The sequence below is a fragment of the Emydura macquarii genome, unplaced genomic scaffold (assembly GCF_026122565.2).
Source record: "Emydura macquarii macquarii isolate MOO-44397 ecotype Brisbane River unplaced genomic scaffold, CSIRO-AGI_Emac_v2 contig_312, whole genome shotgun sequence".
In the NCBI taxonomy this organism is placed as follows: Eukaryota; Metazoa; Chordata; order Testudines; family Chelidae; genus Emydura; species Emydura macquarii.
In genome coordinates, this window is record NW_027130449.1 from 12,622,363 (window position 1) to 12,643,977 (window position 21,615).

The 21,615-nt window shown below is 41.2% G+C and overlaps 1 protein-coding gene and 1 long non-coding RNA gene across 4 annotated transcripts; one reads left to right on the forward strand and one right to left on the reverse strand.

The window, feature by feature from the left end:
- Window positions 1–1,363: 1,363 nt before the first annotated feature.
- On the reverse strand, window positions 1,364–6,669 carry LOC137164826 (uncharacterized). Its single transcript, XR_010923212.1, has 3 exons — window positions 6,612–6,669; window positions 3,002–3,592; window positions 1,364–1,589 (listed from the first exon to the last, which is right to left on the reverse strand). It is a non-coding gene; the product is annotated as an uncharacterized lncRNA (long non-coding RNA).
- Window positions 6,670–11,254: 4,585 nt separating this feature from the next.
- Window positions 11,255–19,403, forward strand: RBM7 (RNA binding motif protein 7). Of its 3 annotated transcripts, none has more exons than XM_067565747.1 (5): window positions 11,255–11,369; window positions 12,812–12,974; window positions 15,100–15,202; window positions 16,306–16,408; window positions 17,328–19,403. In XM_067565747.1, the coding sequence occupies exons 1-5, from the start codon at window positions 11,274–11,276 to the stop codon at window positions 17,751–17,753; spliced, it is 891 nt and encodes a 296-aa protein (XP_067421848.1). In that variant the 5' UTR covers window positions 11,255–11,273; the 3' UTR covers window positions 17,754–19,403. The 3 variants fall into 3 exon arrangements, with proteins under 3 accessions (XP_067421848.1, XP_067421857.1, XP_067421864.1); XM_067565756.1 differs by having other exon boundaries at window positions 16,309–16,408; XM_067565763.1 differs by lacking the exon at window positions 11,255–11,369 and adding an exon at window positions 11,665–11,822.
- Window positions 19,404–21,615: the final 2,212 nt, after the last annotated feature.

Here is a 21,615-nt window from a genome sequence, read left to right on the forward strand (position 1 = left end):
CTCCTAAACAACCAGCAGGCAAGTAAATATTACTAACTAATAATAAAAAAGTTGCCTATTTAAATAATTATATATATAATATATATATATTACCCCAATTTGTACAAATGAGGAAACTAATGCTAAAAGGTCAAGTGACTTTCCTAAGGTCATAAAATGAGTAAGGTATACAAGGCAGAGTTGGAATGAGACATCAGGAGCCCTGGTGCCTAGCCTTCATGTGCTTCATATCAGTTTCAGAGTGGAGTGGAGACTTGCACTAGTCCAGTGGGCTGGCTGAAACATGTTGTCCAGAACCTGAGTTTGCCAATCGCTGTGCAGAGCACAAGCGTCTTGTTTTTCTTCCCTGTAAAATGACTTGGTGCAACCTTTTCTCAACACTATCTGAAAAGTCCTGTGCAAGTGACATCCAGAATAACCATTTCATCAGGCTTCTCTACCTCCCAGCGTTTGACTTAATACCCTGAGCTGCTGGATCCAAATAGCACTCCCTCTTGCTTGGAATCAGGTGTTATTTTTAAGAGTGGAAGCAGAAACCTTGAACGAATTATGGAAAGCAAACATTTAGTTTTCAGCACTGCCAGCAATGGTAGGTCTGGAAATAGCTTTTCTTCTGTTGTTCAGGAAAAACAGGGAAGGGCGGGGGCGAGGGGGATCCTGCTTGTCACTTATAGTCACTCAGTGGAGTAGCTGTCAGGGGAACCAATGCCGCCCATCAAGATACAAACTGCTTATGGACTTTGCTTAACCCTCACTGTTGCTCTGTGACAAAAGACTTCATGTCAGTAGCTTGGTGGAGTCACACAGAGAAAGGATAGTTTTTCTGACTAGATTAGGAACTAGATTAGAGGTAAGGGTTCATTTCCCACCTCGGCCACAGACTGTGTGTGTGACCCTGAGCAAGTCACTTAATCTGTGTGTCTCAGTTCCATACCACTAAAACGGAGAGGATAATCTTCCTATTGTCTGGCTTCTCAGTCTAGATTTTAAAAACTTTTTGGGGTCTCTTGCTTTGGATCTGCATGGCACCTTAGTATAATGGGCCCTTGGCATTACTGCAATGTAAATAACTTATTTATTGCCTTCCTTGTGTTGGATGACTGTAGCAGGTTTTGCAGTTCTAATACCCAGTGAAATGATTTGGCAACAGATGAAAATGCAAAAGGATCAGAAAGGATTCTCTCTCTGTCTCTTATATCAACTGTGGTGACTGTGGGGCAGCTCTGCTACTCACTACCGACCCTGTATGTAATGTAATTGTTTCTAAAAAGGCCTTTATGGATTTCACTGAGGGAAAGTAAATTCAAGAATACAGTTGCTGCTGGCATGTCCTTTGGAAAAAACAAACCCAGATCTTGTATTGCCGGTGTCTTTAATGGCTGTTTAACTGTTTGAACATCAAAATTGCTGGAGATTTTTATAGTCTGTTTAAATAGCACAATGACTCCTTTCATGGAGAAGCGTGTAACTACAATTACCCTTCTGTTGCAGGCTGCCAAGAGTAATTGAAAGCTCTTTCCCAGCTAATAGGCGGAGAGGCATTCTGATCGCCTTATAAGGTCTCTGACAGAAACCCAGGGCGGCACCTGCTGGAGTCAGGGAGGAAGGATACAAATCAGGGATGCTGCAAGAGAGAAGGAATGGCTCAAAAGACTATGGGCAGGTCTACACTACCGCTTAAGTCCATCTAATTAAGTCACACAGGGGAGTGAAAAAGAAAATTATCCTCCCCCTCCCCCCCCCCGAGTGACACAAGTTACAGTGACCTAAGCACTGTCCGCGCCGCCACTAGTTTCCACATCTCGTGGAAGTGGAGTAATTATGCCAGCGGGAGAGCGCTCTCCCCTCGGCATAGAGTGTCTTCACCAGACGCTGCAGCAGTGCAGTTGCGCCGATATAGTGCTTCTAGTGTAGATCTGTCATTGTAAAGTAGAGGTGACTGCACGGCAATCAGTGGAGTTCTAGCAATGCAGAACCAGCATACCTGAGAAGACAACCAGACCCTGCCTATTTAAAAGAGACACTGGTCTAGTCACTTATCTGAGCCCTATTACCGTAATATCAGAGTGCCTCACAATCATTGGTGTATTTATCCTCAACACCCCTGTTCAAACCAGGTTCATTTCCCAAATCCACCACAGATTTCCTGTACAACCGTGGGCAAGTCACTTAAGGTATGTCTACACTGCACAAAAAGGTGTGTGCTTAACTCAAGTTAAAATAGCAGTAGTGACATAGGAAATTGCTTTTAACTCCAGCTAGCTGCTGGAATTTAATCCCTGGTTGATTTAGAGCATGTCTACACTGCAGCTGGAAGGTGTGTGATTCCCAGCATCAGAAGAGACTCGCACCAGTTCAGCTCCAGTTTGTGTGCTAAAAATAGCCATGTGGATGTTGTGCCACTAGAGGTGGCTTGGCTAGCCGCCCGAGCTTGAACCAAGGGGTCTGAGCAGGTAGCATAAGCCACCACTCGAGCTGCATCTGTGATTTCTAATGCGCTAGTTTGAGCTAAGCTAGCGTGAGTCTGCCTGCCCATGTTGGAAATTAGACCTCTCAGCTGCAGTGTAGACAGACCCCTGCAGGTTTGAACTTGAGCTGTTAACCCAAATTAAAAGCTGGGTTTCTCTGTCTTCACTGCTATTGCCTATTTTAACCCATGTTAGCTAATTCGGGTTGGCTAATCTGAGCTGGGAACACTTTTTTTTTTTTTTTTTTTTTTTAAAGTGTAGCCATCTCCTTGGTCCCTCTGCTCAAAAATATTTAGGCTCCTAACTCCCATTGAAATCAATGGCGGCTAGGAGCCTAAATACCTTTGTTGGACCTGTTCACTTGTTAGTGTATTTCTAAAAGACTGTTGAGGGCACCTGTGCGCTGGACGGGCACAGAGCAGTAAAAGTCCACAGAGCAGTAACAAGCAAGGCTAAGTTATTTGACTTTCAAACACTATTCAGTATAATTGAGCATTAACGATGGGAAAGGAATACAAAAGGTAAGAACTCACCCAATCTCTCTCTCTCTCTTCTATTGCTTTCATATTCATCATTCTTGCCTTCTTTTCTTTCCCTTGCCCTCTGTATTCTCTTCCATTTCAGTTCAGTGACTTATTCCTGGTCGCTCCCACCCTGCACCTATAAATATGGAGCTGAGGAATTGAGGCAGAAAGGCCATTTGTGTTCAGTTTATTCAGCACCGATGGCGGCCGTCTCTCTCTTTCTCTTTGTACAGATGTCAATCAGCCCACAGATGTTCAATAGAAGTAATGAAAATTACGAACAGGGGTAAGGTGGACTGTTATTGTATTAGCTACTGTCACCCATTCTTCTAGGCTCTCCGATGGAATAAATGTCATTTGCAGTGGCTTTGCCTGACTGATCTCTCGATCACTTGGTGTAATTATGGGTAACCGTTTTCTGGTAGAATACTGGGGCACAGAGAATTTTCAAGTATCCACTTTTGATTGTGTAGCCCGCATTACCATAGTATTGAAAAGATTGTCATCTGGATGGGAAAGTCATTGAAGCAGCTGAATAACTTGCGAAATGTGAATGCAATCAGGCGATGAGGAAGATACAGCTGACATCTGCAATCAGCTCTGAAGACAAAGGCTGCATATCAGTAATATAAATGACAGGCACAGCTTTTGAATGGCTGACAAATTTAGAATACTATACAACCTGAGGTCTAGCAGCTACCTGTAGAAGACAGTACCTAGGGAATCAATAACTTAAGAATACTGACCTGTAAAACAGGCCAATAAAAAGTATGAGCCTGGAAGCTCTTCAATGCATTTATTTAATCAGTGTTTTTGCCTGATATATTTTGACCTAAAATAAAATTTTACCTAACACATAATTAGCCCATGGGACTCATTGCCACAAGGTATTACTAAGACCAAAAGTTGAGTATGATAAATAAAAATGGACTGGATATTATAAATAATATCCACAGATACATTAAACACAATAAAACTGTCTGAAGGGACAGTGATTCAGAACATGGGCTAGCTAGGACTGGGGCTGTGGAAAAGTCCTCTGTTGGCCAGGGTGTTACATAAGAGTCCACTATGAAGTTTCCTTTGCAACATCTGATAAAGTCAGTGCCAGAGACTGCTGGTCTGACCCTGCATAACAATTCCTGTGTAAGATCAGCTGATAAACACACAATTAAAAATAGTGCCCTTACGCAGCTTGACTTTGCATTCACTGTATACAAACATGGGTAGGGACTGGTATTTATTGGTCAATGCAAGGGACTAAGAAGGGTTGTGGGACCCGGGCTTGTGGACTCAGCATTTCCAAGCCCGTGATTCAGCATTCACTGCATTTGCAAACCTGGGCTTACAATTGCTGGACCTGGGTCTCACAGCCATGCTCACGCATCCACATGGCACTACTCTGACCTTCTGATTTGGGTATGCACATTGACCTGTGTCCGCACAGCAAAATTAAAGGGCTTGCACCTGAGTCTGACCCATCTCCCTAGCAGGGTCCTAGGACTCTGGTCCTGAATGCTGGGTGACCCGAGTCAGACTGATTTGTGTGCTGTTGACATAAAGGTGGCTTGGGTTCAGAACTAAGTCAGAGGGGGCTTACTGTGCAGTTAGATACACCTTAGGTTCATTCTTTGGGAAATATGCGTAATTTGTTTCTCTGTTTCACCACCTTTAAAACTAGTCTAATATATATCTACCTTACCAGAGGTAGGAAGGCTGCACCTCTTAGAGCCTATTCATCTGAGGATCTGATAGCGCTTTGCAAAGTGTCACTATAAACTATGACTCACGTTTCCAAGAAAAAAGCACAGAGATTTTAATTCCCGTTTTTGAGTCTATGATTAGTGGCAGTAACTCCTCATATTATACTGTTAATGGCAGTAGTCCTTTAAAACAGCCTTTAAAAAAAACCAATGATGGCGGACCTCACCAAATCCCATATTGAAGTCAATGAGAGTCTTTCCACTGAATTCCATCAGAGCTGGAACAAGACTTTTGGCTTTTGAGCGTAAATTCAATCTACTACGCAGATTCCTGTAGCAAATGGGTGTTTGTTTTCTAGATTCCTAAGAGAATATTTACATATGGTGCACACCCTCCCATACATATGCATGCTCAGCCAAAGCAGCTTTTTGAACACAAAAACAGCCAAAAAAGAACAAAACCATAGCACGTTCCAGCTCTTACCCATCTGCACATCCTTAAAACCAGCTCTCTAATGAATAGGGAGGAGATCAATAAGAGGACAACTTTTGGAGCAGTGCTCCAAGTTTCAATCCTGTTTATAACCAAGAAATCCATATGGCCACAGCATGATAAATGGATGACAAGTGAGAAGTGTGCAGTTGGAAAATCATGACAATATGTTCTTGTTCACCAGAATGAATTACAGTTAAAGTACATCAGATTCAAAGACTGCAATAAACATAAACCTTCAAAGGCAGTATCAAATATTTTAAATATTTTAAATCTTTTTCATTATAGCTACATTTTTCTACTCACCTAGAATTGTTTCCACTTTAATTTGGCCAGAATTTTTGTCCCCACCAGAGTTTATTTAACCTCCTTGTTTGGTTAGTGGCATAATTGATGGCATTGTTGCTATCTACCATAGCTCGGGGAGTATGGTTTGGTCTTAATAGTGCTAGGCATTTTTTGTTTTTATTATTGTGAATAGTACATTCACTGAAAAATGCATTTTCAAGGCACCAAAACTATTCCTAAATTTGGGTCATATTCAGCAAATAGTTTCAGCTGAAAATAAACTGAAGATAAAAATGATGACAATATCAATACAATTCATGTTGATGTTTTCTTTCGAACTGACAAAACAAAAGTATCAATTTGGATTGACATTCAAAACATTTTGTTAGACCCGCTTTCTTCATTTTGTTTTGTTGACACAAAACCGTTTCTGTTTGAAATGAACCAATTTTTCAGTTCCGCTACCAAATTGTAAAAATCAATTATTTGCTCAGCATTAGTCATTACTGCCGTTGACTTCAGTGAGGCTCTGAATAGGGGCAGCATTCCACCCATATGGAATAACTTGCAGCATCAGGATATTAGCTTGTAGATGCCAGACTTTGGGACTGGGTCAGGTTCCAGGAGACCAAGGAAGTTAGTCTGATGTCTCATCATCAAAAGTAAGTGAACATAGAGTCCTTTAGCACCTTGCTTCTAAGACTGTCTCTATCATACATGGAGAAAATCATTATTGATATAAATATCATACACACTCTGCCAGGCAAATCTAAGAGGATCCAATGAGAAAAAATGCAGCAGAAACTAAATGAGTCTCCAGGGTAATTAAGCAAAACTGGAAGCCCTGGCAAAGCTGGGTAATAATTTCTTTTTTGAGTAATTGTTTAGAATTTAACCAGGCAAACATGATTAAAACAAATCAATATAAATTCTAGGTGTGGTTATAAGCAATGGCCTGAAGGAAATGAACAGGAAATAATTTAAAAAAAAAAAAAAAAAAAAGATATTCTATGGTGCATTGAAATCCAGTTAAAAATATAGGCTGAACTTCTCCTTTCAAATCTTTTTCCAGATGGAAAAATCTTTGTTCTACTTCTTACACGTTCTGAAATATCCAAATAAGAACTGTACTTACCATTTAATGAAACAAATGCAGGAAGGGGAACTGTTTTGCAGAGCATATTAAGTCACAGACTTGACTGTTCAGAACTCCACCTGAATATAAAAACACAAATACCATATTCACGTTAAAGAGCAACACAGCTCTTTAAAGCTGAAACACAAAAGTAGCATGTTCCTCTTTATTGTCATTGCACCAGGCAATACTGTGAATGGTGAAGGCCATCAAAAGCAATATACACCAAAGAAGTGGAATGAAGAAATGAAATGCTCCATTCTCTTGACATTTTCATATATGCATTTCCTTATTTATTATACAAGACTCCCTGGCTATATCTAGACTAGGAGTATGTCTACTCTACAAGCTCTACTGTTGCATAGCTGTAGCACTGTAGTGCAGACACTGACTACAGCAATAAAATATAGGGCACGCAAGAATATTGTGATGTGGCATAACCAATGAGCTTATTGCTAGGAGTAGGGGGAACGGGTATATTGGGACCCCCAGGTGCCGCCCTGCCTCGGAGCTCTCCGCAGGCCTGTAGCGTGCACTGAGGGTGCTGTGGGAAGTAGGGCCACTTCCTGGGGCAACTCGCTTACTGGAAGAACATGGGCTCCCTCTTCCTGATTGTGGTAAGCACCTGACTGGTACCGCTTGAGTGCTGTGATAGCTGTTTAGACTGATTTATACTTCTAGCAGCTTGAGTGTTGCTTAAATAAACTACACTGTGTGGGGCACTTCCTCCTCCGACTGCTCTTTTCTCAGCACCGAGATCTCAACCCATGAACCCTCCATCTCGGCGGAGCACATAAAAAGGGGTTTTCCATCACTGTAGTAAATCCATTTGCTTTAGAGGCAGCAGCTAGGTGAACTGAAGAATTCATTCATCGGCCTAGCTGCATCTACAGAGGGTGTTAAGTAAAACTAACTACATCACAGAGGGCATGACATTTTTCACAGCCCTGAGCGATGTAGCTAGGTTGACCTAAGTTTAAGTGTGGACCAGTCCTAGTGGAATGAATTGATAATTGAACTGAAGGGACAGCACTGCTGCTAGAAGTGTGTCTACCCTAGTCATTTTGGGTGCAGTTCTGCCCCATGTCCAAACTTGGGCTCCAATCTAAATTAAGCACATATATGCTAGCAGGACTGCGGCTTTGCATTACACTACACCATTACAGTTACCCTACGGTTGAAATATCTATTCCCAGAAGAGTTCTTTGAAACAATTCCTTTCAGGAGATTTTTTAAAGGCTTTCTGAAAGCCCAGGAGAGAAGTTAAGTTCCCATAATCATTTGGTAAACTCACGGCTCCCCAAGAACAGGAGCCATTTTCAAGACACCGGGATACACACACAGCTCTTGCCCCTGGGTTGGCAAGAAAGGTCTATCACTGGCAAAATGGCATGCAAATGAACTCCACAGGGCATGCAGCACTATTTGTACAACTAAGTGGCATCTGGCAAACTTGACCCTTGTGCCGTAGACTGTGGACAGTAAATCAGACTAACAACCTAAGCAATTACCTGTGGATGGCAAGATGACTGCTTACACCACTGGGTCTTTCACACCAGTGATTTCCATCCGCGCTGCCATTGTACCAGTGGGGATTGGCAAGGTGGACAATGATCAGTTGGCAGTATTTTTGTATGTGGCACATGGAGGCAGACCCTCAGATGGAGTAAATTGTCATAGCTCCATAAAGGTCAATTCTGACAATTTACACTGAGGCTCTTCCCCATGGAGTGTTACAGGTGTGTTATGGTGGCTAGCATGACACATTTATAGAGCAGACTGTGTCTATAAGGGCTGATAAATGCATATTTATACTGGCTTGGTAATTTAGGATTGTTGTAAATATGCTGGAGCCATTCACTCAATTTAAATAATAGACCACATAAAAAAAAAGGTAGTAATCAAAAGCTCTCCTACAGGAAAATAGTACCAACACTAATAATGAAGCAATAACGGTATTGCCAAAGGCCTGAAAGAGCATTTAAAGGCTTCTGAGAGGGAAGTTGGACTAGGAAATATGTCTCATTAAAAAAAGAGATGAGTGTAAGTTTATAATTGTGTAGCAACATTGTTTTCCTCTTTCAGCAATTTTTTCATGGCTTTTGAATAATAATATTTTACTAGGTAAGTTATATATTTACTGGGTATTTGTGCTCTGGAAGTGTAACATTTTGGCCTTTTCCCCTCCAGTCAATTGAAGTATAATAGTTTAACTAAGCTTTGAAGATAACCCTTCGATGATATCAGTGACCTGAGTTCTCACTCAGAAAGATGAAGTGGATGGAGTAAGTCCTGAACCTTTGCCCAGCTGTCATTTAGCTGACGACAGTTTTCTGCAAAGCTGAGTTAACAGAGAAGCAAAGATTTCAAAGACTTTGGATAAGGCCAAGAACATATTACTTCCATGATCATTTTTGTCATTTACCTTTTAGGTTTTTTGTATATTCACAATATAAATGCTGTCATCCTCTGCCTTAAATAAAATAAAATCACAGCCCTGAACCTAATTCTGTAAATCCATATCAGAAATACATTTTAAAAAAACCCTTAGCTGTTCAACTGATGGAACCTCAGACAATTGTAATTGAAATGGCAGCACTTCCTTATTTTCCTGTAGGAGGCAACTTTGCATCTGTTCTTTTATAATGATGGATTGAGAAAAAACACATGCAAGGCTATTTTTTATTTATTATTTTTTAAATAATTACAGATGAGTTTCCAGTGAATTTCAGGCATGGATCACAGCAATCAATTGATACTCTGAGCAGTTTTCGTGATGAATCTGTCATTCTTAACTGTGTTGCAGAAACTGTGGTTTCACTAATGTTGGGAAAGCTTTTAACACTAGAGAAAAACAAGCATATATAAAACTGTCTTAAGGCTTGCCTAAAGTGGAGAAATTTAAACTGTTGTAACTACACACATCCTGTGTTACACCACTGTAGCACATCCATACTGAACTGAGGTTTGCACCCCTGAAGGTGCATGAGCGTACCACTGGGGGGACAAAAATAAATAAATAAAAAGAGAGTGTGTGCTATAAAGTTTCTACCAGCATTGATTTCCCCATGGTGCTCCCATTAGTAGTTCCTGCAGAATCTGAACTGTCCTATAAATGAGAATAAGGAAGTATGCTAAATTACCTGTTGCCAGGGTCTCCTGGGGCACCTTGTCTGATCTTTGCCTCTAGATTGCATGCCCTAGGTGCACCAGCCATGTTTTCATTTTGACCCTGTACTGTACTTCACTTTGACTGATTAACACATCCTTCTGCAGGCCTCAGTGCCCTTCTGGATCCCTGAGTGTACAGGAAATCAGCCTGTTGCCTTCTTATCTGACATATGGTTACGGATGGGGTGGCCCCCACTTTTAATCTGTCCTTTTTCCCCCAACGCAAGGCATTCCCCCTCATCTCCCCAGAACTAAGCAATTGAATTAAATTCAATGAGACTTCAGCTGCACATCTTGCCACTGTGTAAGAGTAAATCAGACCCCTCAGGTATCTGTCAGAGGTGGGTACTACCCACATAGAATAGGATTACATACTGAGTTTGGGGTATGAGTTTCTGTGCCCATTTGTCTTTACTGTCCATCCTGGATCAGTCGGCAGGTTGCTGCATAGCAGAATGCCACCTGTCTCCATCTTTCAAGGTAAGGCACAGAGTTTTTTGGGATTTTTATTGTAAATCTTGGGATTCTAATAGTTTGGGATAATATCTTTCTCTCACTTCCTCATATTTTGTGTTATTGGGCATGTTAGCTGTAGCAACCCCAGCTGGGGAAACTGCTCTTAGCATGAATTTTAACCACAGCTGGAGGGCATGGCATGTATCAATGTGGTTAGCTTCTTGCAAGATGAACGTGAACTTCCCTTGCAGCTACTGGGAAACGTTCAGTCTCTCTCAACCACAGGGAAACGCCGCACATACGGGAGCTCCTGCTGTCTATGGCTTTTCCTTCCGCCCCCCCCCAGTGCTGAAACGGCTCATTCCAGAAACACGGACTGGAAAGGTCAGAAATGACCATTGCTCTAAGGCGCTCGCAGAGCTTCACCCCGTGACTCCTGTATCATTTCCCCACAACTCTCACACTGCGCGTGTTTCTCATGAAGCCCCAGGGAGGGATATGATTATACCAGACTATTAAGGACCAAGAGGGGTTTCCAGGCCCTGACAGAGGAGAGAAAACCCTTGAACTGGGACCTGCAGGCCCCAAACCCCAGGAGCAGGGCCAGGCCAGGCACCCCAAAGTCATGATATTTTTGGAATCTGGTGATTTTTAAGTCAGCCTGATGGCCTGTGGCTGGCAGACAGTGCAGCTGGAACAACCCACCCTGCTCCTTCCTCTCCCTTGCAGGCCCCCCCGTCTAGGCAGGGCCCATGCCCCTTCCCCAGCTCCCTACACCTAGGCTCAGGGCCACACTGCCTTCAGAAGAGCACGGGCTGCGCATGCGCCAGAGCGGAAGGCCGGCCCTGCCAGTTTCAAGGCCAGCGGGCGCATGCGCGCGCAAAGCCAACCAGCGGCGGCAAACGCTGGCCCGGGCGATCGGCGTGCGACGAGCGACGCTCCGCCCCCTCCCCCAAGGCGGGCGCCTGCGCAGTAAGTCGGGGTGTGTGGGGGGGGGGAGGGGAATCGTCCGTCCGTCCGTGTGTGTGTGGGGAGATGGGCGCCGCGGCGGCCGAGGCCAACCGGACCTTGTTCGTGGGCAACCTGGACCCCAGGGTTACCGAGGAGCTGGTCTTCGAGCTCTTCCACCAGGTACCGGCCGCGGCCTCCGCCTCGGTCCTTCCGGGGGGGGCGGGGAGACCGGTCCGAGGGGTCAGGCGCTTCCCGGCAGCCGCCCCTCCCCCCCTCCGCCCGTGGCTTCAATCCACCCGTGCCCCGCCCCCATCGTAGGCTCCGCCCCGTGGGCAGCGCGCGGCACGAGCCCGGCCTAGGCTCCTTAGCGCCCCCTCGCCCCTGGCCGCGCGCGGGGCAGTCGGCGGGGCCCGCCCAGCCCCTCCGGGGGAAGCGCCCCGGAGCTCGGTCCCCGCCCCGCTGAGGCCGGGCGGGATGTGCCTGCCTCGCTGGCTGCACCCCGCGTCCACACTAACGGCCTCGCTCTGCCCGGGGCTCTGAGCTGCATCCAGGCTGCCAAATGGCAGGGCTTGGACCCGACCCCCAGCAGGGACCTGGGACTGGGGTCTTGCATGCATGCGGCCTGGAGTCAGGGTGATGTGTGTGTGTGTGTGTGTGTGTGTGGGGATCAGAGTGGGGTCTCAGCTCTGAGTGAGAGCTTGGGCTTACTGGTGTAGCGTGGACCTCCTCAGGTTTTAAAGCTAGCACGGTTTGGATTATCTAGTCTGACCTGCAACATGCAAGTCGGGCAATTTCATACACCAATTCCTGCATCCACTCTTGCAATTTTATTGCCGAGCTCATGATATTAAGTGGGTTTTATTGAAGGCCGAACTGCTGAAGTAGATTGGAGGAGGAGAACACCTCGCTCTTAGAGTGCTTTTTATTGGATCGCAAAGCATTTTGCAATGCTTTATTATCCTCAACTCTCTGAGGTGGAGGAATATTATTCTCATTTTTTTATAGGTGGAAAAGAGAGGCACTGAAAGGCTACATGAATTAACCAAGGTCACGCAGGAAGTCCCCAGTCTTGAACTCCAGTCTCCTGCATAGTAGAATGGTTCAGGGGTTAGGTATTCGCCTACCAGCTACCACTTTTTTAAAACTTCAGACATAATTGTGAAGGAAAGGTAGAAATGTGACCTGCTGGTGACCTAAAGGCTCAACCCAGGAAACAGACCAAAACTTATTTTTGTTCGATCTCATGATTTCTAAGCCAATGTCAGGATTTTTGATTGCTTGGGGCTGGCAGTATTGATCAAGCCTGTTTCTTGGTCTTTCCTTTCTAATTTGAAGTAGCCTAAATAGCATAGGTGACTTGCATAACTACAACTGCCTAGAGAGCACTGCACCAAGGCATTGTATGCATGCATCATAAAAAGATACTCCCTGCCCCAAACAGCTTCACTTAAATACAACTGCATGTACCTTTTCTCTGCAGAACTGGCTCATGTGTGTGGTATTCTTTGTATGCTTGTTTGAGTTGCTTGATTTATTTATTTTTTTCCCCTTTTCTTTGTAAGAGTAAAACTCTTCTAAAGTTGCTCCATTTTATTTAACATTTTTTGTTTCTTGATTTGCAGGCAGGTCCAGTAATTAAAGTTAAAATACCTAAGGATAGAGATGGTAAACCAAAGCAATTTGCATTTGTGAATTTCAAACATGAAGAATCTGTCCCTTATGGAATGAGTCTGCTTAATGGGATCAAACTTTTTGGAAGGCCCATCAAAATTCAGTTCCGATCAGGTATCCATGAAACAAACATTTAAACCATCTAGTTACTTTAGGCAAAGTGGAGGCATCTTTTCCCCCTTCACAAAAATCTTAACTATTTATATTTGATTGATTAGATTAATAAATAGGATGTGCATTGTAGGCTGTCAAATTGTCATTCACTTTTCTAATGGTTGATAGATTTGTGGAATTAAGGTGTCAGAACAGATGTGTACAGTAGCCTTTCCTTATCTTTTTCCTTCAGCAGCAGACTTGTCTGTCAGTTCTGCCTGAACATAAGATGCTTTTTTTCATTAGTGTTAACTTTGATTTCAGGTTTTGTTTTTTTACACTGCGAATGTTGTGTGAAAGATGACTATAGTAATCCTAATCAATCAGCTATATCTAATTATTTAGAAAACTTCTAATTTTTCTTGTCACTTCAGATCTACAGTACAGGAAAAAAAAAAGTCAGATTTAGCTGAATATATACTCAAGGTTGTCTTAAATATAAGCATTGAAACAGCAGAAATGGCTCAGAGTCAAATTACGGAATTAGTTTTTCAAAAAGATCAGTCTCTGACATCAGTTTTGATCATTGGCCAAGAAGTGAGGTCTTGAATTAGTGTACAGGGTGTAACAAGGTTTGCCAGAGAGGAAGGTAAGCAAGTGTACAGAGAGTGGGTGCAGATTTTTGAAGATGACATTATATACTATATTTTGGAAATGGATAGGATGCCAAATGATCTCTCAGAATAGAGAGTTACCCATATCTGGATACGAGTAGGAATAAATTGCTGCTGTTGAACAAATTCATGGGAGTTGGATCTTGCATACTCAGAAAGAGGGGAGTCTTTGTTTTTAGTTTCTTCCTGTGATCGTAATGAGGTTTGGCAGAGGAGCAGTCAGGAATGTGGATAATGTTCTAGAGGCAGCAGAATTGGGTCTGAGTGAATGTGTGGGTTTGCTAGTGGGAATGACTGTGATGCCTAAGAAGGTATTGAAATTCTTGGTCAAGGGTGCTCAAAAGGAGGTAGTAATCCCTTAGATCAGTGGTGCGCAACCTTATTACGCAGGAGGGCTACATAAACCTAAGCAGAACCTTGTGTAGGCCAAACAGATTCTACATATTTTGATAAGCTTTAGAGTCACCTGAATTGATTTTTATATTTTAGGTTCAGCTTATGTATGTATTTAGATAGGTTGTTTATGTTCAGTATTATCTGTTTACACATTTGTGAAAATGAAAATGTAAACATGACAACAAAATACTAATAAATTGGCTGCTAGTATATTGTGTTCAAGCAGGCTGTGGGCCTTATGAAATGCTCTGGTGGCCTGTAGTTTGGGCACCCCAATTTAGATGAAGATTTTTTTAAACAATTTACAATCCCTTAACTTTTTTTTCTTGGGTTTCATGCAAAAGTCATATGTATGTACTACCAGATAAGTGGGTTCAGAAAACAATCTATTAAATATATTCATGCCTATTACATAGGTGAATACAATTAAGTTCAGTGAATGCATAGTTGGTTATTTGGAGTCTAATACAGCGCACACTGGAATGAGAGGCAAAGCTCCGATTATTAGTAAATTATGGTAGTTTCTAGGCCGTAACTAAGATCACTGCCCTATTGGGCTTAGTGCTGAACAGCATAAGAGACGGTCCCTGCCTTGATGAGTCCATTGATTTCAATAGGTAAGGCTCAAACCGTTAGTGAAATGGATTGCTTTAAGAAACAATAAGCTTATTTGCAAGGAAAGGAGAGCTCACTCTTCAGGCTTTCTGCTGTATGTTTAAATTATCTATTTTATAGCTCCAAGAGATACTCTAAACTCTTCATAGCTTTAGTTGTTTTTTTTTTTACAAACTAGTGTTGCTACTAACATGCCAGTAACAGTTGAATCTGATTGCAGTTAAACTGGGTACCTTAGCCAGGATGTTACAACTTGATTGCATCTTTACCATTGGGTATTAAAACAATTGCAACATCTTGTTTTGTAAACTTGACTGTGTGCATTGGCGGTTCACTGATGAAACCCTAGAACTAATTAAGCAATGCAAAATTGTTTCCATCGTCTAACAGGTGTTCACTTTTTATCCGAACATCCATAGCTTTTCTCTTGGTTGTCTTATAAAATGTTTGTTTTAATTCAGGGAGTAGTCATGCATCTCAAGATGGCAATTCATCTTATTCCCTGCATGGAACTGCTAATACAAGTCCTTCCAGCACACCACATTCAACACCAAATTCTAACAGGTAAAGCCTTCTACTCCACCTACCAGAAAGTACTTATCAAATATATACTTTAGTAGCATCTATTAAATGACTGACTTTGCTGTAGCTGCTATCCTGCTACTGGGCAGAGTAACAGTTGTACCTTATTTCCAGTTTGAGGCCCTCTTCCTTTCCATATATTTTGTTTGTAGATGGAGCTCAGTTGTATCACTTAAGTCAGTGGTTCCCAGCTTTTTTGGCTCAAGGGCCACAAATATAATTTTTACAATTCTGAAGGGCCACCAATCTCTGCCCCCCCTCCCTCCCCTGCAGCCAAAGGGAAGGAGTTCAGTGAGGAGGCTCTCCTCTCCCTCTGGCTCCAGCAGGGACCCAGCGCTTAGGGACCCAGGCAGAGCACTTTGCTCTCTGCTAGAGCTGGGGGAGGGGAGTGCTGATCTCCCATCCAACTGGCTTCAGCTGGGAAACTGTGTGCTCCACTTGGGTCCCTAGGCAGTGGCTCTCTTCTGCAGCTAGCTGGAGGGGAGCTGCAGGCCACTCTGAAAGACCCTGCAGGCCATGGGTTGGGAACTATTGACTTAAGTTGTCATTATGCAGCTGGAGCAAAATTATCCAATTCAGCATAGGAAAAAATTGCTGCCTCTTCTGTATAATAAATGTGGTTCAAAACCAGAAAGCAGATTTTGTTCAATGATATCTTCAGTTATTTTGCATTCCAAACAATCTTTAGAGCATCTCTCCTTATTGAACAGGTATGTGTATTCTTAGTGGCCCAAATAAATATTACCAATTTGTAATAACAGTAAAGGAATGCTGTTGCCTTGAAATCTAGTCCCTTTCGAGAAAAGCTAAAAGCAGTTTCAGGTACTATCCTGCCTCACAGTCTGCCAATTTTTGTGATTTGGGTTTTCCTGTTGAATGTTTTTGCATTGCTGTGTGGAAAGGGGAAATCACAATGGACAAAGGGCTGTCGAACGTACAACATAAGCAAGCGTTTTTTTTAAAAATCTGAATGTTACAGCACTACTTGGTTTAAAAAAAACAGACCGACTAGGCTATTGATGCCCTTTAACTTGCACAATGATGGTTTGAAACACTAAAGACTAAAATTCCTAATCTTTCTTCAGCAGATATGATAAGAGCACAGATAACATGTTAGCAACAGGATTCACATCCATGCAGATGCTGCAGAGGTCTTTCTCATCTCCTGATAATCTTCAGAGACAAGCGGTATGCTGTTAAGTCAATAGAAACAGAAAATCTAGAAGCTAGTGGTCACAAGCAGTAGGTGGATAACACTTGAAAGAGCTCTCTCCTCTTAATTTTAAGTACTTTTACTGAGATACCTATTTAACAATACTGGTTCACAAGAGTGTATTTATAGAGTGTTTGAAAGTATGATTCCAGTAGGTTTGCAGTTCCTGCTACTGAAGTGTTCAATGCCTGGAAACTCTTTGAACCAAAGAGTAACTATAGATAAAGCAAATAGTGTACACTTCTAAACTTAACATTTATTCTGTGAACCTGCATCCACTCCTTCTGGTAGTAAGTATTCACAACAAATCTTTTCAACTGAGGAGCAAATATTGTTCCACAAAGGACAACTTTTAACAGCTATATAAATAAAACCATCAGCTCTGACTTCTTTCTTGCTGCTTGAGTGTAAAATTCTGAAAACAAATGCTCACTAGTCAAAAATAGGTCATATTTGCTTTGTGTCTCCTTTTTGGTCATCTGTTCCTTAGCTCATTGTAATCACTTCAGTCAAAACTACATCTCAAAAAAACTAAAGGCTCTTGCTTTTATTATCCTGAATTTTATTTAGTATATCATTTAGAAGAGAAGCAGCATGGTTCATTAGAGGGATGAAAATATTGAATGCAATTAACGTCTCCAGAAGAGAGAGTGTGGCTGGCAGGCTGCCATGAATGCTGATGCATATAGTGCATGCCATTCTTCCTGTATTTACTGTTTATGTAGTGTAGAACTGCTAGGCCTTTACAAGCATTTAAAGAAACTGTCTTAAATCTTACACTACGGAGTGCTAAGCTGTTCCATCAATCATCCAGTCTCAGCAAACCAACTGCTAATTCAGTATCTATCAAATTAACTGGACCTCTTTTCTTGACTAGCCTTTTTTTCCTCCCAGATGAATAGTGGTACATGGCAGCAGTCACAATACAGTGGAAAGTATGGTTCTCCGCATTCAGATCAGTCCAATTACACCTCACCGGGACAGCAGCACAGTCATTCATTTAATCAGTCTTCAGGCTCACAAATACAGCGTCGTCCAGATGGATCATCAGCACAGCGCAAGAACAGGCTGAACTCCCATCCTTATCCGACAGACAGCAGACATCTTAACCGTGAACAGCGTTTTGGAGACTATGGATCTGATCATCATTACAGGGGGAACAGGGATGAGTACAGCTATGAAGACAGGAGTCACGACCCTGGATCTGATCACTACTCCAGAGGGAACAGGGATGAGTACTGCTATGAAGACAGGACCCATGATGGCTGGAGCCATGACTATAACAGAAGAGATGGCAAATGGCGTCCATCCCGGCATTAGCCAGTATTAAAAGTGGGCTCTAAAGAGCTTTTATGGGAAAATTAGGCTGTCTTCTGGAAGTCTCAAATTGATTTTAACAACGTGTACAGAGTAACATTGTAAGTTACCTTTTTAAAAGTTTGTAAAGTCGTGAATTATCTCAATAGCAGCTTCATTTTTATTGTATTAACCTTTCACCTCAGGGTTTTATGTAGAGAAATGTGCCACAACTTTTAAAAAAATCATTGTAGTTTGGGGAAGGTGAAGTTGTACAGCTTGGTTGTATTATAAAGAAAATGTATTTGTATTTTTGTAGTGTAATTAAAGTAGTCTCTGCAACAGGTCTGGTGGTAATCCCATTAAACAAATTCCTTGTAGTATGACATGTGGCACTTTAAATATTGAAGACAGTGTTTTCATACTGAAATAAATGTTGCTTTTGAAATTGTATTGAAGAATAGTATTCAATGTAATTGCCCTGCAAAATCTGTGGATAAAACAAATTCAGTGTTTTTGAGTTCTTGTATTTAAGGACTACTTAATTTGTTCACCTTTGCTCCGACCGTGGATCTTTTGATTTTAATTGATAGTTGTTTAAAAATTATGTGCAGTAGCCTAAAACTTTCATTGAAGAAATGATGTGTATGTAACTAAAACCACTCAGGAACTGATTGCATCTCTTCAAGTATGTTTTCTATATTTTAGAAAAGATGTGAATTTAGCATGTACTACTTGTTGTAAAGAATTTGTTTAATGCACAGGAGATGCCTATTTTATATATAAAAAAAAAATTTCAAATGTATGACCCCAACATTTATGCAATATTACTTCAAAGCAATCATTTAACTATTAAGTCAGTTGCTAAATAACTGTGGTCTGAGTGAGCTACAGTATGCAGATGTAACAAGGGTTGATTTTTCTTTCGGATGAGTAACCAAGAAGAGGCTGTTAGTCTCAGAATTCCACATGGGTTGAAATCTTGTTTAAATAACTGAACTCGATTCAAGTGCCCAGATCATCACCTTTTAATAGATGCATTCCTGTGTTTCAGTATAGCAATAAACTTTTTTATAAAAGCATATTCAGTGAAAAGTTTCAGAGAATTGTTGAGAAGTAACCTGTACAGTGAAGCTGTTTCTCTTCCATTTGCTTCTTAGTCTCTCTCTCCTACAGAAAACATGTTCTCAAGTTTGTTTCTACATTTCTGATGCTCTCTGAAAGACTTGCAACTGTTCTAACATAGCTGTTGATTGTCAAACTCATTGTTGAGTGAGAATTAAACTACAAAACCAACTAGAGCGCTTATAGAAGTGTCTAAATTTTTCAGACAGTTTGATTTAAATTTCTTTTACATAAACATTATTTTAAGAGTCATGACTTGCTCAAAACCAAATTAGTTAGACTGACAAGGAAAATAGAATAGCCAGTGTTCTCAGTATTGCTGAGAGAGGAATGAATATGTTCAAAATGTTTTCCTGAAAGATTTGAAGGACTGCGACTAAGGACCCTAGTCTGATTTAAAGTGTAGCATTGGATGACATGGTGCAGTACAGAGACATTGAGACTAACCTTGAGGTTTTAATAGTTCAAATCTACCTGGCCTCCGTACAATCTATTAGCTGCTTGCATCTCCTAGTCTTTACATATTCTCATGTATTACTATTGTCAGGCTTGATACTATCAAAAAACCTAAATGAAACATGTTACCTAAAGCTTCCTTTCAGATCAAAACTGATCTGTGTTTGAGAACTTGTACTATTGTGTGACTAAAGAAGATTTCAATCTAACATCAAGATCCATTAGCACAAAAAAATCCCATCCAACTATGATAATAAAATACTACCATCAGTTATGCAAGGTGCAAATGCTATAAAGAGAACAGAAGAAAAGTAATTTTAATGCTGCGAATCTCTTCATTGTAAAGTAAGTCATAATCATTTGATATGACTACCAAATATTTTAAACTGGCAATTTAAAATGTTATTCTTGTATGATGAGTTGGAAGAATTAAAAAAAAAAAACTTCTGGCAGAAGACTTTGGAATAACAAATGGATGTCTTCCAAAGATTCCATCCTTAATTTTACAAAGATCAACCCCTTTTGGCTTGGATTTTGGGAGTTTTTTTATTTGGGGTATACACAGTAGATACTCAGCAAAGCTGACATTTTCCTACCCTGTTTTAGTATGTTAGTATCAGAAAGCCAATCCTTTGTAAATGGGTACAATCTGGTTTTCTCTAGCAGATACCCAATATTCAAAGAAACACTGCTTCATTGAATTTAAAAAAAATGCTAAGAATTAATTTATTATATTTAATTCAACTCTTCCCTGTAGTGCTAGTTCTAGAAAATTAAACTATTTTAATTATTAAACATACTGACTTATCATGCCCCATTCTGCTTTTTGTTATTGGGCATGATTTTCAGAGCAGGTGCAGTGAATTTAACTTGAAGCTGAATGAGCTGCAGGGAAGCCTGTAAACCACATCTTCCTTACAAATTTTGGATAGGAGCCTAGCCATGCTGTTTGCCAGATAATACCAATACTTTTGTAAATAAGAAAAGTGATTGGTTTTAGCTACGTAAATATAAAAGTGTGTGAATCCTGTCACTGTTTCAGAACACTCTTTTTGATAGAAGATTGGCAGGATGCTGGGTTTTTTTCCTGAGATAGTTCACCAATTTCTCTGAAGCATGCGTAGTAAGGGAAGTGTTAGGATAGCATCTGGGAAACTGCTGAGAGGGTGCAGGTTCCCTTATTGTAGCACTGAAAACTAGCATTTCTGATTCTTGTGCAGTATATATTCTGGAAAAGTATTTTTTTAAACTGGTATACAGCTAAATGGACTTTTTTTACTCAGATACCTTTCAGTGGAAAAAATAGATTAAAAAACTAACTTGTATTTTGTCTTAATGTTCATTTTACTCAAAAATGCCAAAAGTAGTCCCAGGCAGTAAGATCTAGTGCCAAAATATTTTCAGATCAGATTTTAATAATGTGACAATTTCATATTAAACACTAGGACAGATTTTACTGTGAAAAATCTTAGATTTTTTTTAACCGTTTGTATAATTTTTGTTATCACAGTCCAGCTTCTATTCAAACTGCTTCAATATAACTGGTGCTATGGTTGAAAATAAGCTACATTTGCAATTAAACACCATATTACTAGCCCCTGTTGGCATATCTGAATTCATTTAGTAAATGAAGGGCCATATTAGTGCTGTCAAGAAAAAAGAAATTGGATGCTGTATGACTCACTTCAGTATCATGCTGTGATCGTGCTTTGATGTAAAGAGGCAACTGCAATCTGTTTGTTTGTTTGTTTTGTAAATCAAGCTTGCCTCTGCCAGTGTGATATTTTACCTGAAGGGAAATCCAAGTAGGACTATGTTTTTTGAAACGACACCCTAAATGTGGCTACTACTGTGCTCTGCCACCGATGCTACAAACAGTGCAGTAGTTTCTGCTCTTTCTAATGTAGTGATTGCCTACTTTAGGGCCTCACCAATATTTCTGTGTGCTTTATGTGAGCAAACATAGTTGGCCTTACACATGAAATTGAACTATCCTGTTTTTAATGAGTTCAAAATGGGGCACAGACCCTTCCTCCTCAATTGTTAGTTTGATTGGCAGGTCAAGTTGGGAGTGACTTTCCCACCAGGTGTCACTATTGGTGGTTGGAACCCATACATCGAATGAGTTGGTGGGTTTTAAGTCCACGCTGTAGTGGACAAGTCTTCACATAATACAAAAACATCCTCACTTGGCATTCTTGTTGGCAGCCTCGAGAGTCTGAAGTCCCCTCTCACTCCTGGAGGTTGTTCCTACATTAACGCGGATGCACATTTGCTTGGGGTCAGTGCCTATCCTGTACCCATC

What these genes read in the sequence shown, in the direction of transcription:
- RBM7 (XM_067565747.1), top strand. Translation starts at nt 11,274, where the DNA reads ATGGGCGCCGCGGCGGCCGAGGCCAACCGGACCTTGTTCGTGGGCAAC. An exon ending in CAAAATTCAGTTCCGATCAG is followed by an intron (nt 12,975 to 15,099) that starts GTATCCATGAAA and finishes GTTTTAATTCAG; the next exon opens with GGAGTAGTCATGCATCTCAA. An exon ending in TCAACACCAAATTCTAACAG is followed by an intron (nt 15,203 to 16,305) that starts GTAAAGCCTTCT and finishes ATCTTTCTTCAG; the next exon opens with CAGATATGATAAGAGCACAG.